Source organism: Colletotrichum lupini, chromosome 4 (assembly GCF_023278565.1).
Source record: "Colletotrichum lupini chromosome 4, complete sequence".
In the NCBI taxonomy this organism is placed as follows: domain Eukaryota; kingdom Fungi; phylum Ascomycota; class Sordariomycetes; order Glomerellales; family Glomerellaceae; genus Colletotrichum; species Colletotrichum lupini.
Window position 1 is genome coordinate 5,107,618 of NC_064677.1, and position 15,352 is coordinate 5,122,969.

Here is a 15,352-nt window from a genome sequence, read left to right on the forward strand (position 1 = left end):
CCCATCAACCTCCATCGTCCGCCGAGCAGCCGACTAGCGTCGAGGTCGCGACTTGTATTTGTAGCCTGTAGGGTATCCATAGGTAGGTGGTTCATGATTGCTCATCGACTGTACAAAGTACATGGCCATGCTTGCAGAGACAGAAGCGCGGCTTTGATCTGTCGTACAAGGCAGACTAAGCGGGAATCGTCCTCTTCGCCGTGCTTGCTTAAGCACGAAAAGATGGTAATTGTCGCCTTACGCTTCCCTTGAGCAGTTTCTGCTACCAACGTTAGCCCAGTCGTCTGCAGGAGCACTGGAGCAGAGACGGACGTGGAGTCTTGCTAGTCCCCGGGCCATCCGGGCGGGCGGCCACTTGACGCGCCCATCCCTTGGTACTCTGCCATGTACCTGCGGCGCCACAACTCTGTGGGAGGGTGGTGTGCATCGGTGACGCGAGTGACCACTTGACGGGCAGAGAGGTACTTGAGGGACCCGACGGGGCCGTCTGGGTTTTACGGAGGAGTCGTGATCATGGTGGTGCATTCTTGCTTGTCGCTTGTTGGTTGTGGTGGTGGTGGTGGTGGTGCCGCCATTCTGAGGTGCATCTACAACACTCCATCTGCGGGAAGGGAAAGAAAAAGAGGTGTGAGTGAGGTGGGGGGGAAATGGAAGCTGGGAACTGGCCCGGCCGACACGGCACCCGCACCACGGGCTCGCGCGTTCGGTTGCTTGGTTGCTGCTTGCTTGCTTGGATGGATTGCTCCTCTCTCCGATTCCTCTCTCTCCTCCGTCTTGCTCTCCTTCCTTTCCGCCCTTTCCCACTGTTCTCGAGCGTCCAACTCCGTCTGTCTCCCTTCCTTTCTCCGCCTTTCCGCTTCTACCTTTTTCGTGCATCCCTCTCTGTGCCTTTCTCCCTCCGACTTATCTCCAGTGGTGCAGCGTGCCCTGAGAAACTTGTTAGAAACGTGGAACTCGACCCTTTGCACATATCTGAGCCATCAAGCCTTTTAGGGGGACGGGAGTCAGAAGAAAAAGCACGATACAAGGGCAATTACAGACAGTACCTGTTCTGGTCTGGTCAAGGTCCGTACCTAGTTAGGCTGTTTCTGCTACAGTCCCCCACTCTAACGGTAGGGCGAGATACTTCCACCGCCGTGCTCCCTCCAAGTACCTCCGATACGTACACTTGCTTACCCCTGCGCCATTGCACAGAGTGAGAGTGGGAGTGAGATCCATAAGGTGAGGTGAGGTACTTTATCCAAGCGTGGATAACTTCCATGTCTTGTCTCTCCTCTCCCCCCTCTCAGTCTTCTCCGAGTCCTCCCCCCGTGCCTCACAAACCCGTCCTGGCCGTCTAAATGGCCGAAGCACTGGCCAATTCATCTACTGCTATGCCGCCTGCATTCTGCACAAACTGACTGCGCGCACCGCTGCTCCCAGACACACTGAAGGGGGTGACTCGAGGTACCTTACCTTCGCCTACCTACCCACCCCCGTCTGCCCCGGTACCCAGCTGCACTCTGCACTCTGCACTCTGCACTCCCCCCCCTTCACAGCGGGTTTATGGACAACGCTGTCATCAAACACCGCGACAGCGCCTCCCGGCCCCTTCAGCCAAAATAATTCTTGCCCCCTTCCGACCACTCCCTTTCAATTCTGCTACTCCCTCGCACGAACCACACATCTCGCCCAAGTTCCAACCAACACCACCACAACACAACCTCGGACGGACATCGACGACAACGACGACGACGTTACGCTGAACACTCACGGTCGCTCGTTTTCCCTCTCACAATTCATTCAACAACAACCTGCTTTATTTCGACTTTCGCAATCGATTACCCCGTCCTGGAATACCACGCAACACATCGTCTCCCTTCCCCGTCTGGGACCAACGTTGCGGCCGGACGTGGCCATACTGGAGGACCACTCGGGTTGATCGGGCTGCTCGCCCGTACACCAAGAGACCACGATGGCGCCCACGAACGAAGAAGGGCCCAACGCGGCCCTTGATCCTGCTAACGATCCCGCCAACGATCCCGAGGGTCCCGCGCTGACAACTTTGAGGACGAGATGGGCTACCCGCAAGATGACGATAAAGAGCAGCAACAAGAAGAGGCTTTCCATCATGCACCGCGCCGGCCACAAGAAACATAACAGCGAGAAGAGTCGTAACTCCGGCGGCACTGAATCTTTACAAATCGAGGCCAACACGGCCACTGATCCCGAGGAAGGAAATGGCGGCAGGAAAATGTTCTTCAACCTCCCTTTGCCCGCGGAGCTCCTAGACGAGGAAGGTCACCCAAGTCAGCATTTTCCGAGAAACAAGATCCGCACAGCAAAGTACACGCCCATAAGTTTCGTTCCCAAGAATTTGTGGTTTCAATTCCAGAATATCGCAAACATCTTTTTCCTTTTCCTCGTCATCCTGGTGGTAAGTCGGACTCGAGGTCTTCCCCAATGCATGTTTGAACTAGTTCCAACCCTTTGTAGTTCTTCCCCATTTTCGGCGGTACGAATCCAGGTCTCAACTCGGTACCTTTGATTTTCATCGTCACTGTCACGGCAATCAAGGATGCCATCGAAGATTACCGTCGCACCATTCTGGATATCGAGCTCAACAACGCCCCCGTTCATCGCCTGCGCGGCTGGAACAACGTCAACGTCGAGGATGATAACATTTCTCTGTGGAGGCGCATTAAGAAGGCCAACAGTCGCTTCTTTGGCCTTGTCTGGCACACAATCGAAAGCATTTGGTCCAAGAAGGCTAGGAAGGAATTGGCAGTGCGCAAGAACCCAGAAGCGTACGCCGATGCGCCGCGACCCTCGGTTGAGACCCACATCCCCCGAGACTCCTTCAACCAACCCCGATCCAATCGAGACTCGTTTGTATCCGCCCGAGAGGATATCCAGATGACACCGGTTCCCTCTCCACTTCCCCGTCAGACTCTCGAGGTCCCGCAAGAAGATGACCACAAGCGCGTCAGAGAGTTGATGCAACGAAAGGGAGACGTGGTGAACCGCAGTGTACCGGTCAAAGGTGACGCCCGATTTCACAAGGATCACTGGAAAGACTTGAGAGTTGGCGACTTTGTGCGAATTTACAACGACGACGAACTGCCAGCTGACATTATCGTACTGTCCACGTCTGACCCAGATGGCGCCTGCTACGTCGAAACCAAAAACTTGGACGGCGAGACGAACTTGAAGGTCCGACAAGCACTGAGGTGTGGTAGGTCACTGAAGCATGCCAGGGACTGCGAACGAGCCCAGTTCTGGATCGAGAGTGAACCGCCGCAGCCCAATCTCTACAAGTATAACGGTGCCATTCGTTGGCACCAAACCTTCGAAGACTCATCCGAGCCCGACTTGATGACTGAGCCCATTACGATCGACAACTTGCTTCTCCGTGGTTGCAATCTGAGAAACACGGAATGGGCCCTTGGAGTCGTCGCCTTCACGGGACATGACACCAAAATCATGATCAACTCTGGTATCACGCCCAGTAAGCGTCCCAGAATCGCCAGGGAAATGAACTTCAATGTCATTTACAACTTCGGCATTCTCTTTATTCTCTGCGTCTTGACCGGCATCGTCAACGGTGTCGCATGGGCGAAAACGGACGCATCTTTACACTTCTTTGACTTTGGATCCATCGGAGGAACGGCACCCATGTCCGGCTTCATCACATTCTGGGCCGCTCTTATTGTGTTCCAGAACTTGATTCCCATTGCTCTCTACATCACTCTTGAAATTGTCCGCCTATTGCAGGCAATTTTCATCTACAGCGACGTTGAGATGTACTACGAACCCCTGGACCAACCCTGTATCCCAAAGTCGTGGAATATTTCCGACGACCTTGGCCAGATCGAGTATATCTTCTCCGACAAGACCGGTACATTGACACAAAACGTCATGGAGTTCAAGAAAGCAACTATCAACGGACAGCCGTATGGCGAAGCATACACGGAAGCTCAAGCTGGCATGCAGAAACGCCTCGGTGTCGACGTGGAGAAGGAGGCAGCCGAAGCCAGAGCCGAAATTGCGGATGCCAAAATACGTGCGATCGACGGTCTCAGGAATATTCACGACAACCCTTACTTGCATGACTCCGACCTGACTTTCATTGCGCCTGACTATGTCTCTGACTTGGCGGGTGACTCTGGTGATGAACAGCAAGTGGCGAATGAGCACTTCATGCTCTGCCTCGCCCTGTGCCATACTGTCATCGCCGAGAAGATACCCGGATCACCGCCAAAGATGCTGTTCAAGGCACAATCACCTGACGAGGCGGCTCTTGTCGCAACAGCCCGCGACATGGGTTTCACGGTGCTTGGCAGCTCTCAGGAGGGCATCAACCTGAATGTCATGGGCGAGGATCGATTCTACCCGATATTGAACACAATCGAGTTCAACTCGAGCAGGAAGCGTATGAGCGCAATTGTACGGATGCCTGACAACCGCATTCTGCTCATCTGCAAGGGAGCGGACAGTATCATCTATTCGCGTCTGAAGCGGGGCGAGCAGCAAGAGCTTCGCAAACTTACGGCCGAGCACTTGGAAATGTTTGCCCGCGAAGGTTTGAGAACGCTCTGTATTGCGCAGCGAGAACTCACCGAGGACCAATACGCCACCTGGCGCAAGGAGTATGACGCGGCTGCAGCGGCTCTTGAACATCGAGAAGAGAAGATGGAGGAGGTCGCAGATCACCTTGAGCGCGAATTGACACTACTTGGAGGCACCGCTATTGAAGACAGACTGCAAGATGGCGTTCCCGATACCATCGCTCTGCTGGGCGACGCTGGCATAAAGCTTTGGGTTCTCACTGGCGACAAGGTCGAGACTGCTATCAACATTGGTTTCTCCTGCAACCTTCTGAACAACGACATGGAGCTTATCCACCTGAAAGTTGACGAAGACGAAACTGGCGAGACACCCGACGAACATTTCCTCAATATCTTGGAGCAGGAGCTCGACAAGTACTTACAGGACTTCGGTCTGAAGGGCGACAACGACGACTTGGCCAAGGCCAGGAAGAACCACGAACCACCTGGCCCAACCCACGGCCTGGTTATTGACGGTTTCTCTCTGAAGTGGGTTCTCCACGATGCATTGAAGCAGAAGTTCCTGCTTCTCTGCAAGCAGTGCAAGTCGGTTCTTTGCTGCCGAGTCAGTCCTGCTCAGAAGGCCGCCGTAGTCAACATGGTCAAGAACGGTCTGGATGTCATGACTCTCGCCATTGGAGACGGCGCCAACGATGTTGCCATGATTCAAGAGGCAGATGTCGGCGTTGGTATCGCTGGTGAGGAGGGTCGACAGGCGGTCATGTCTTCAGACTACGCAATCGCCCAGTTCCGCTTCCTATCGCGGCTAGTGCTCGTACACGGTCGGTGGTCGTACCGTCGTCTCGCCGAGACGGTGGCCAACTTCTTCTACAAAAACGTGGTATGGGTGTTTGGTATCTTCTGGTACCAAATCTACTGCGACTTCGACGTCACGTATATCTACGAGTACACGTACATCTTGTTGTTCAACCTCCTTTTCACTTCGGTTCCGGTCGTCGTTATGGGTGTTCTTGACCAGGATGTTTCGGACAAGGTCTCTCTGGCTGTACCGCAGCTTTATCGCCGTGGTATCGAACGGTTGGAATGGACACAGACCAAATTCTGGTACGTATGGTCACAGCAGTGGCCCTGATGCGATGCTAACTAGGTTCCAGGCTTTACATGCTTGACGGCGTCTACCAATCGGTCATGGTCTTCTACATTCCGTACTTGGCAGTGAGCAGCACAAGCTTCGTGACGAAGAACGGTCTGAATATCGAAGACCGAACGCGACTTGGCGCTTACATTGCACACCCCGCTGTCTTCGTCATCAACGCGTACATCCTCATCAACACGTACCGATGGGACTGGATCATGATCTTGATTGTAGTCCTCAGCGACCTTATGATTTTCATCGTTACCGGCATCTACACAGCCACCGAAGGGTCAGTGTTTTTCTATCAAGCCGCCCCGCAGGTATACGCCCAAGCATCTTTTTGGGCGGTCTTCTTCATTGTACCGGTCATCAGTCTCTTTCCCCGGTTCGCGATCAAGGCGATTCAGAAGGTCTACTTCCCATACGACGTCGACATCATCCGCGAGCAAGAGCGGCAAGGAAAATTCTCTCGTCTCACGCAGGGCGACGACGCGACGGTTATTGGGGAGCAGACGGCGAGTAAGACCCCGTCGAACTCGTCGGTCAGCTCGCGCAAGGGTAAGCATATACACTATGCCAGTGTGGATGAGGACAGAAGGCCAATCTATCCACCTTCAGTTGCAACACACACGACGCACAACCCGCGCAGCCAAAATGGCAGCGATGGCACCAACTACACGGGCCACCGGCAATCGATGGACATGATGCAAACGCAGTCCCTCGACATGACCCCTCCGATGCGATCCTCCTTCGAACGACCCCGTCCCTCCTACGATCGAGCCCGACCATCCTACGATCGAATGCGAGCTTCGATGGACCGCACACGGGCCAGTTTCGAGGCCAGTAACGACTTTACCTCGGCCGCTCGCCTCTCTCGGATAGAGTCTAGCCAGTCTTACAGCGACCGTTTCCATCCCAGACGACTACGGGGTCTGTCATTGACGAAGAGCGCCAACATGTAGCGGCTGCTCCAGACCCTCGACCGAATCGAATCGAATTCTCCTTGTACTATATCCGGCCTGGCCCTCCCGACGGGGCCGTATTGTTTCTTTTTGCTGTTTTGTTGATATCCCCCGATGCATCACGATCTGCATGAGCGATCTACGACATTCCACCTCTCGCACGCCAGCGACTCGATGCTTTGTCACCCACATACACGCACACACACACACACACACACACGCTCCGTCACTACTTTTTTCTGTTTGGTTCCAAATTCATTATGTTATGTTGGTAGTTTTATCGTATAGGGATTCCTACTGCGACGGCGTTTTGGGAGGACAAAGGAACGGAAGTCTCGGAAGGCATTTTTGTGCAAGCTTTGGTGTGCATCCTAGAATTGAGAGGGGGGCGCCAGGAACCAGTCCATGCTGAGGGTGCTGGATGTTCTTCGTCAGACCCTAGGGCGTTGTGAGTCTGGGCGGACCAAACAATGTGATGGCGCACAGCTCTCGCGCTGTTGACGCTTTTTGTACATACGCGCGAGCATGAGAAGGGAAAAGATGCAAAAAAACAAAACATAATAGGGGGAAAGCTTGAAGATGAGCCACAGAGACAGAAGCCAAGTGGTATTTGAATTGTTAACAAGACCCATTTCAACTTTGAGTTCCTTGGGTGTTAAACTTGTGATTCCCCTTAATCAATTGACAGGATGAAGACGAGAAGATTGCGGTGATAATATTTTTTAGACAGTAAAGTTCTCAGGCAACACGCCTTGCTCGGGGCCTAACACTGTTCTCCATGAGTCCAGTAGGAACTTGACTGGGACACTGGGAAAGTTCAGGTACCGAATGTGTTGCGCCCTACGGAGTACCTGCTGTGCCTGTCACCCCTGCAGCTAGCCCCTGCCCAATGCCAGATGCAAGTCCCACCACAGCGAGGGCTCTGGCAAGGAACCAGACCGGGGCAAGCTCCCCCGAGCTCTGCTGATTTTTGACCAAGAACATCCGATGCGCCGCGACCTCATAGATGGATCCGCTTGGAGGGGGCTCGGTGTTTGAACATAGCATCTTCATGGTCTCAGTGCCCACGACGGCAATTGCAGAATCTCTCCATAACAAGCACTCTGGAGATACGCAATTTGACCCGGGTAAAATTCATCATGGACGCACAGCTCTTGGATGAGGTCGCCGACAAGTTCAACGCGTATCTCGACGCCGTTCCGTAAGCTACTGCCACCCGAAAGTGGCATCACAGTTGTGCTCAAGACCTAAAGACTAACTCGACATGCTCGCAATAGGGCCGGAATTCCTCAGTATGTTCTGGCTGCGGCTGCTATTGTGATCAGTATTTTTATCTTGCGGCTGGCACAGAGCTGTAACGAGGACAAGGCCGTCCCATACACCGTCCCGCCGCCGAAGATTCCCGACGAGCACTCCATTGTCGAAGAGACGAGTGTGAAGGTATGGCATACTACGTTGGCTAGATCTCCACCCCTTTCTCAAGCTTGAATCAATGGCTGACTGGGCTGTACAATTCAGATCTCCGGCACAACCGCAGTCCAATGCTACGCCCCGGCCACGGGGCAGTTTCTCGGCTTCATCAACCCCTCCACCCCGGCCTCCATTGACCGCGCCGTCGACGCTGCCCATGCGGCGCAGGCGAAATGGAAGAATACTAGCTTTCGCGAGCGCCGTCAAGTGCTTCGAACGATGCTACAACACGTCCTCGATAACCAGGAAGCCATCTGCCGCGCCGCCTGTCTCGACTCGGGCAAGACGATGGTAGACGCACAGCTTGGCGAGATTCTCGTGACCGTCGAAAAGCTCACATGGACACTGAACCATGGCGAGAAGGCCCTCCGCCCCAGCCCGCGACCTACGAATCTCCTCATGGCATACAAACGAAACGAAGTGCGGTACGAACCACTCGGTGTTGTCGGTGCCCTGGTCAGTTGGAATTACCCGTTCCACAACCTTATCGGACCCATCATTTCGAGTATCTTCGCCGGTAATGGTGTGCTAGTCAAGGTCTCTGAACAGACGGCCTGGAGTTCCCAATACTTTACGAGTATCGCGAGAGGGGCTCTCATCGCCCACGGCTACGATCCCGCCCTAATTCAGACGGTTGTGTGTTGGCCGCAGACGGCGAACCACATCACCTCTCACCCCAAGATCTCCCACTTGACTTTCATTGGCTCGCGCCCTGTGTGCCTGAAGGTCGCTGCCTCAGCTGCCAAGTCTCTCACACCTCTGATCGCGGAATTGGGTGGCAAGGATCCCTCCATCGTCCTCGACTCCGCCGCCAGGGATTTGAAGCGCATCGTTGAAATCCTCATGCGAGGTACGTTCCAAGCTTCTGGACAAAATTGCATTGGAATTGAGCGCATCATTGTTACGCCGAAGCTTTACGACCAGCTCGTGGTAACTCTAGCGCCAAAGGTCCAAGGTCTTCGCCTGGGACCGACTGCAGACGTGGGCGCCATGATCTCAGATGCCGCGTTTGACCGCCTCGAATCCCTCGTTGAGAAGGCAGTCAAGCAAGGAGCCCGCTTGTTGGCAGGTGGCAAACGATACATCCACCCAGAGCACCCCAAGGGCCACTACTTCGTCCCGACTCTCCTTGTCGATGTTACCCCTGAAATGGAAATCGCTAACGAAGAGTGCTTCGGCCCCGTCATGACCATCATGCGCGCTCCTGGCCCCGACGCAGACTCAGTTCTGTCAGTAGCCAACGCGCCAGAATTCGGACTCGGCGCTTCCATCTTCGGCGGCGACAACGACCCCGTTCTCCGCGCCGTCGTCGATGGCCTCAACACCGGCATGGTAGCCGTCAATGACTTTGGCGCAACCTACGCCGTCCAGCTCCCCTTTGGTGGCGTCGGCGGCTCAGGCTACGGCCGGTTCGCCGGCGAGGAAGGACTCAGGGGTCTCTGTAATATCAAGAGCATCTGCGTCGACCGCTTTGGCTGGTTGGGCGTTCGCACCGCCATCCCCCCGCCCGTAAAATATCCCGTTCCGGATCAGGAGCGGAGCTGGCGGTTTACTAGAGGTGTTGTTGGCGTGGGGTATGCGCAGAGTCTGGCAGGCAAATTCAGGGGCATTCTCGACATAATGAAGAATGCCTAGTTCACCTTTAATAGCCCTTACGAATATAGAAATGAAAATGGAGGAGCTTGACTGCTCTGGCTTGCTAGATCTTGCATCATAGTAATAATGGGAGAGGGAAAAGTGAGAGGTTAGAGGCACATATATCAACTTAATCAAAAGTATCATGAAGTTTTCATTCATGCCCAGCTTCATTCCTATCTATTTTTATCACTCCGTAAGCCTAAATATATGCTATACATGTGTCACAGAATCAGGGAACCATATAAACAAGGCCGGCTGTCTTGCTTTCTTTCTCCTGATGGATGTTGTCGGCCAAGGACTTGATTCTGGAGCATCGGACACTTCAAAGTTGGACTCCCAAGCGCATTAACAGTCTGGAGGCGCGAGATTTGGTATCAAGAGATAAAATGATTCATTAGCTGCGATCCTATTCCATTCTGGCAAACTCCATCAAAGCATTCCGAATAGACCGCCCCAACTTCTCTCATCTATCCCATCTTATGGTCGACATACCCCGCAAAGAACCCAAACTTTGCCTCTGGAAATGCAGAAGGTACTATCTAATTACCAAGAACCACCACCGCCAGAAGAAGCGCCCCAAGCGGGAGCGGCCTCGGGCTCCTCCTGCTTGGTATCGTTATCAGCAGAATCGCCGCCACCACCCCAGCCAGAATCGCCTCCAGTAGCGCCCCAGGAGCCATCGCCTCCAGCATCGCCACCGCCGCCTTCGTTGGACCAGCCGCCGCCCTCGCCGCCAAGGTGAGCAATGCCGGCCTCCTCGGGGTCGAAGTCGCTCTCAGTCTCGAACTTGAGGTTCTCAAGGCCCTTGCCAGTGGGCTTGAAAGCCTCGAGGAAGTCAGGAATCTCCTGCTTAGTCTCCAAGAGGGTGCGAACGAGAACGCTAGCCATGGGCTCATCGCGGTCAGTGTAGAAAGAAGTCGCAATGCCACGCTGACCCATACGACCGGTGCGGCCTGATAATTGGTTACGTTAATAACGGTTCAAAATCGCGAGAGAAAAGGCGCAATGCCATTTTTGATGCGCAGATGAAAACATGCAAGAAAGAGCTCTGCTTACCGATTCTATGGGTGTACTCCTCAATGCCACCATGATCCAAGCTAGGCAGGTCGAAGTTGATGACGTGGTTGACATTCTTCACGTCAATGCCGCGAGCGCTGATGCCAGTGGCAATAAGGATGGGAGACTTTCCAGCACGGAAAGCGCGCATAGAAGCCTCACGCTCAAGCTGAGTGCGATCAGCATGCATCGAGGTGCAAGGGAAGCCAAGGTTGAATAAGAAGTCGTCCAAGTCATCGCAAGTACGCTTGTGGTTGACGAAGATGATGGTGCGGCAGGCAGGAAGAGAGTTGATCTGATCCTTGAGAGCCTCCTTCTTCTCGAAGGCGTCGAACTTGAAGACGCGCTGGAGAATGTTGGTGTGGGTGCTTCCAATGCGACCGATATTGATGCGGACGCTGGAGGAAGACAGGTTCTCCTTCGCGAGATCGCGGAGCGGCTTGGGAAAGGTAGCCGAGAACAGCATGTACTTGATATTTCCCTCCTGCTGTTCTTGAAAAAAGATTTAGTGGAGGTTCGAGACAAGAACAGTGAACGGATAGAGCTTACCACCGCCAGTCATGATGACATCCATCTCCTCGCGCCAGTCATCATGCAGCATCTCATCGGCCTCGTCGAAGACCATGTATCTCAAGCGCTTGAGCGAGAGAGTGTCTGGCCGCTGGATGAAGTCGACAAGACGACCAGGGGAAGCGATGAGAACATCACAGCCCTTTCCAAGCTGCTGAATCTGGTCCCTCAAGGGACCACCGCCATAGGCGACACACGGGCGAAGCATAGTTCTGTAACAGAACTTGCGGGCCTCATTGAAGATTTGAATAGCCAGCTCGCGAGTTGGACAAACGATGACCACCAGAGGCTCTGCACGAACCCACTGCTGTCCAAGAGCAATCTCGGCAGGGTTGGGGCGAGGTGCAGCGAGCTTCTTGGCCTTGCCCATGAGCTTGTTCAAGATGGGAATAAGGTAAGCCGCGGTCTTGCCGGAACCTTTTTGAATACATTAGAAATAGTAAACAAGATGCAAACAGAGGGAAACTTGCCGGTCTGAGCAATAGCCACAACATCGAGACCCTTGTGAATGGCGGGAAGGGTGTACTTCTGGATGGGTGTCGGGGCCTCATAGCCGCAAAGATCGATGTTCTCCAGCATGACAGGGTGCAAGCCGGCGTCCTTGTAGGAGTGGACAGGCTCAACACGGATCTCACCCTCCTGGGTAACCTCGACAGAAGAGATGCTACAAGCCATCAGTCTTATTCAATTCATTGCCAAAAGGGAACCTACACAGAGAAGTCGAGGCCAGAGTTAGAGGCAATGCGGGAGTTGGAATCACCGAAGAGAGCGAGCTCGAGGTCGGGGAACTTCGGGCCGACGTCGCCAAACTCCTCATCCCACTCGTAAACGGCACCGTTGCCAGCCCACTCAGTCGCAACCTCGGGACCCTGCTGGGCAAGCTCGTCGTAGTTGTAGGGCAGAGGCTCAGCCCATTTTGTACCATCGCTGTTGACAGCAGCGGCAGGAGCCTTCTTGCCATCGGCAGAAAGAGCCGACTGCATATCGGCAGTGTCGAAGGCAGACATCTCGGCGGGAGGAAGTCTGCTCATGTTGATTAGGTTTTGGTTTTTTGGTTAGTCGGGGTAATGCGGCTCGTGGTACTTACCTTGGTTTGCTTGATCGAAGGATGCTGCGAAAATTGCAAGGAAGACTACACGGGGCGAGAGCCTTGGTGCTGGATAGTTTGTCGATGAGTTAGTACAGCGCAAAGAAAGAAGAAGGAAGCCAGATTTGTGTGAGAGAAAACAATGAAGCCACTGAAACCCGAAAACGGTTGGTGTGGTTACAACGAGGAAGGAAAGACCGGAAGACTGTCAATTTCCGAGGTGAAAACTGGCAGGAGCCTTGAAGAAGGGATGTTCTCGAGAAACTGCAGTCTCCGATGGAGCAAGCAGGTCGGGATCAAGGGCTGGGAATATCAATGTGAAGTTGATTGCAAAGTGAAAACAATTTGGGGGATTGAAGCCAAGAATCTGGCGCTCGTCAACACGTTCCACGATCGAAGTTGAAGACGGCAGAATCCGTCGATGAATGATGACGGGGATTGATGGAAAAATAAATGGGAATGATGAATTCGCTGATCAAACAATGTGGAAAGTACTGACCTCTCAGACGAAGAATGAAGTCAGAAACTGATCTCCTGCTGGTGATCCTTTCTCAACGATCTGTGATGGGTGCGGAGGAAAAGAGGGAAGAGGAAGAAGTTGGGCAGCAGCAGATGAGATATAATCCTCCGTGATGAGAGGACTTCGGAAGGCTGGAAGGCGGTAGGTCGGTCTGTAGAGGGCAAAAGGGCTGGAGGCCGAGGGCAGGCACCGCCCTTAGAGGAAGGAAGACACAATGAACGAAGTAGGTGGGTAGGACGACTAAGCGGGCATGAGTGTTGAAGTGTGACTGCCTCGTGAGGCATTACAATCGGGCGGGAGAGCACCATCCAGGACTTGATCTTCTGCCTCATTTCTGAAGGCTCCATCGGAACTTGAAAACACTGGACGAAATCTCATCGAAGCCTCGGACGAGAGGAAAGGTCAGACGAAGAGAAGACCTCTCCTTTGACAGCGCTCATTTGACATGACACTGACTTCTTGTCTCGACGAGGTCCTTCGAGTTAGCTGCCTACAGCAAGGCAGAACATGAAAAGAGAGAGAAGTAACCCGGGTAGAGGTTCAATAATATACGAGTGATCCCGTAAAGACAAAGGCAGCTGAAAGGCCTTGAAGATGTAAAGTATTCTGCGTATCTTACCTTTGTGTCTGAAGTTGAGTCAACTTGAATAGTTCCCTATGGAGCATCTAACAAACAAACCAGGTATGTAAGATGCTGCCTGATGGCAGCTTCGTGTCAAGAGTAAAGCTAAAAGAAGACAATTGAGGAGCTTCCAATCTAATCGGCTCACCACATGACACCAAAGGACAGTCATTCACCTGAGAGATGTCTCTTCGTCTCTGATTTCGGAGTAACTACATTTTTTAGACAACAGGAATCTCACCGAGGTGAGATGGGTATCATTAATATATCCATCTATGAATGCTACATGATGAGGTAGCGGATGGCGACGCTCTTGGGACTTATTGAGCGGCTTGAACAGCACTTCGCCCCGTCCGCCAATTCCAATAAACCAAACGTCTATCGCGATAAAGCCTAGAGTCATTCTGTCTCGCAAAAAACCCTCCGGCGCTTTACTTTGCCCCAACAGGCAGGACGTAGCTGCTCGGGCACTGACCTTCAGCGGCAGTGACTGGAACCTCCAATACTGCGGGGGAGAGGTTGATACGAGCAGGAAATCTTGTCGGGCAGGTTCCTGAGACCGCCAAAGATTGTAGATGATTGTAGATTTGCGGGGCCATATACTTCACCACAGATCAAGGAGATCTTGAGGCTCAACGGCAGACGTCGCCTCGTACCCGCTCATACCTTCGGTCAAGGCCTGATCCAATGCAACGGCCGAACGACCGATGGTACCGCCCTCTTTCTTAGACTGCTCCACGCCTCGCTGGAACGAATCCATGAACCTCCTGTGGAAAACCCGTTGCCGTGACTCGCGGTCATTATACATCTCCGCTTCCTCGTCCCGGCGGGTCCCAAAAAGGTTGAGGTACGCAAAAGGATTTGGCGTCCGGGGCACCCGGTACATATTGTCCGCATAGGCGTTGGGGTTACTCGGCCCCGCAACCTCGGGCTTGAGTCCGGCCTGCAGAAACCTAGCCAGCACGGCGACCTGCCTCGCGTGCGACTGTGCGTCCTTTGTGCGGAGGCCCGTCTTGGGGGCGGTCGACCACCCCGAGCTCGTCTTCACGGTCCAGCCCATCAGCGCGCAGAAGCTGTTGAGAGTCTTGACCCAACCGCCGGGGCAGCTGACGGTCTCGTCTTCCGCGACATCCAGAAGCCACTCGAGAACGGATAGCGAGTCGTTGCTGATGTCGGCAGAGAGGTGAGTCATTCCTGCGCGGGTGTACATGATGCACTTTTCGGCGTGATGCTTGACCTCTGCCTCGGGCAGGGCCCGGAACAGCTTCAGCAGCTGGCTGCGAACAGGACCTGAGGCGTCTGAGATCAGGGGCAGGAGTTTGCTTAGCACTGTTGCGGTTCCGACAGGGTTGTTGTCTGCCAGCACCTGGCTTGTCAGATGGGCCAGAGATTCTTTGCGCTGCTTATCTGCTCTTGATGTAGAGGCTAATGAGAGGTTGTGCTTGAATTGAGTAGCGTTATCGGGGGCTTCAGTTGAGAGCTTCTGGTGGCCCATAGCAATGGACTTCGCCTTGAAACTTGTGTCTGTGAAGTTGGTAGGCTTGGCCTTGGCCTTTCCGACCTTGAACTTTGGTTTCTGTAGGAGCATGTCAGTATTGATGCGAGGTCTCATGAGAGGCAGCGTCACTGAGATGTTCATACCGCAAAGTCCTTGGCCTTTTCCTTCTTCTTTCTCGTGCTAGAACCCATGATGTCTTATTTATCGGATATTCTCTCTTAGAGTTGACTTGGTTTATTTGTGAATC

General features: G+C 53.6%; 5 protein-coding genes across 5 annotated transcripts; 3 read left to right on the forward strand and 2 right to left on the reverse strand.

Annotated features, from left to right (window-relative positions):
• Positions 1 to 647: 647 nt before the first annotated feature.
• On the forward strand, positions 648 to 1,921 carry CLUP02_08630 (uncharacterized protein; the record flags this gene model as incomplete). The annotated part of the gene is made up of 3 exons (XM_049287616.1): positions 648 to 1,065; positions 1,151 to 1,207; positions 1,290 to 1,921. The coding sequence occupies 3 exons, from the start codon at positions 648 to 650 to the stop codon at positions 1,919 to 1,921; spliced, it is 1,107 nt and encodes a 368-aa protein (XP_049144759.1).
• Positions 1,922 to 1,954: 33 nt separating this feature from the next.
• Positions 1,955 to 6,644, forward strand: CLUP02_08631 (phospholipid-translocating P-type ATPase; the record flags this gene model as incomplete). The annotated part of the gene is made up of 3 exons (XM_049287617.1): positions 1,955 to 2,416; positions 2,476 to 5,651; positions 5,702 to 6,644. The coding sequence occupies 3 exons, from the start codon at positions 1,955 to 1,957 to the stop codon at positions 6,642 to 6,644; spliced, it is 4,581 nt and encodes a 1,526-aa protein (XP_049144760.1).
• A 1,139-nt stretch (positions 6,645 to 7,783) lies between these two features.
• CLUP02_08632 (aldehyde dehydrogenase) lies at positions 7,784 to 9,749 on the forward strand (the record flags this gene model as incomplete). Its single annotated transcript, XM_049287618.1, has 3 exons — positions 7,784 to 7,845; positions 7,922 to 8,084; positions 8,163 to 9,749. 3 exons carry the CDS (start codon positions 7,784 to 7,786, stop codon positions 9,747 to 9,749), a joined length of 1,812 nt encoding a protein of 603 aa, XP_049144761.1.
• A 546-nt stretch (positions 9,750 to 10,295) lies between these two features.
• CLUP02_08633 (DEAD/DEAH box helicase) lies at positions 10,296 to 12,409 on the reverse strand (the record flags this gene model as incomplete). The annotated part of the gene is made up of 5 exons (XM_049287619.1): positions 10,296 to 10,705; positions 10,809 to 11,300; positions 11,358 to 11,795; positions 11,879 to 12,042; positions 12,090 to 12,409. The coding sequence occupies 5 exons, from the start codon at positions 12,407 to 12,409 to the stop codon at positions 10,296 to 10,298; spliced, it is 1,824 nt and encodes a 607-aa protein (XP_049144762.1).
• A 1,802-nt stretch (positions 12,410 to 14,211) lies between these two features.
• On the reverse strand, positions 14,212 to 15,296 carry CLUP02_08634 (pre-rRNA-processing protein IPI1; the record flags this gene model as incomplete). Its single annotated transcript, XM_049287620.1, has 2 exons — positions 14,212 to 15,183; positions 15,249 to 15,296. The coding sequence occupies 2 exons, from the start codon at positions 15,294 to 15,296 to the stop codon at positions 14,212 to 14,214; spliced, it is 1,020 nt and encodes a 339-aa protein (XP_049144763.1).
• Between the last annotated feature and the right edge of the window lie 56 nt (positions 15,297 to 15,352).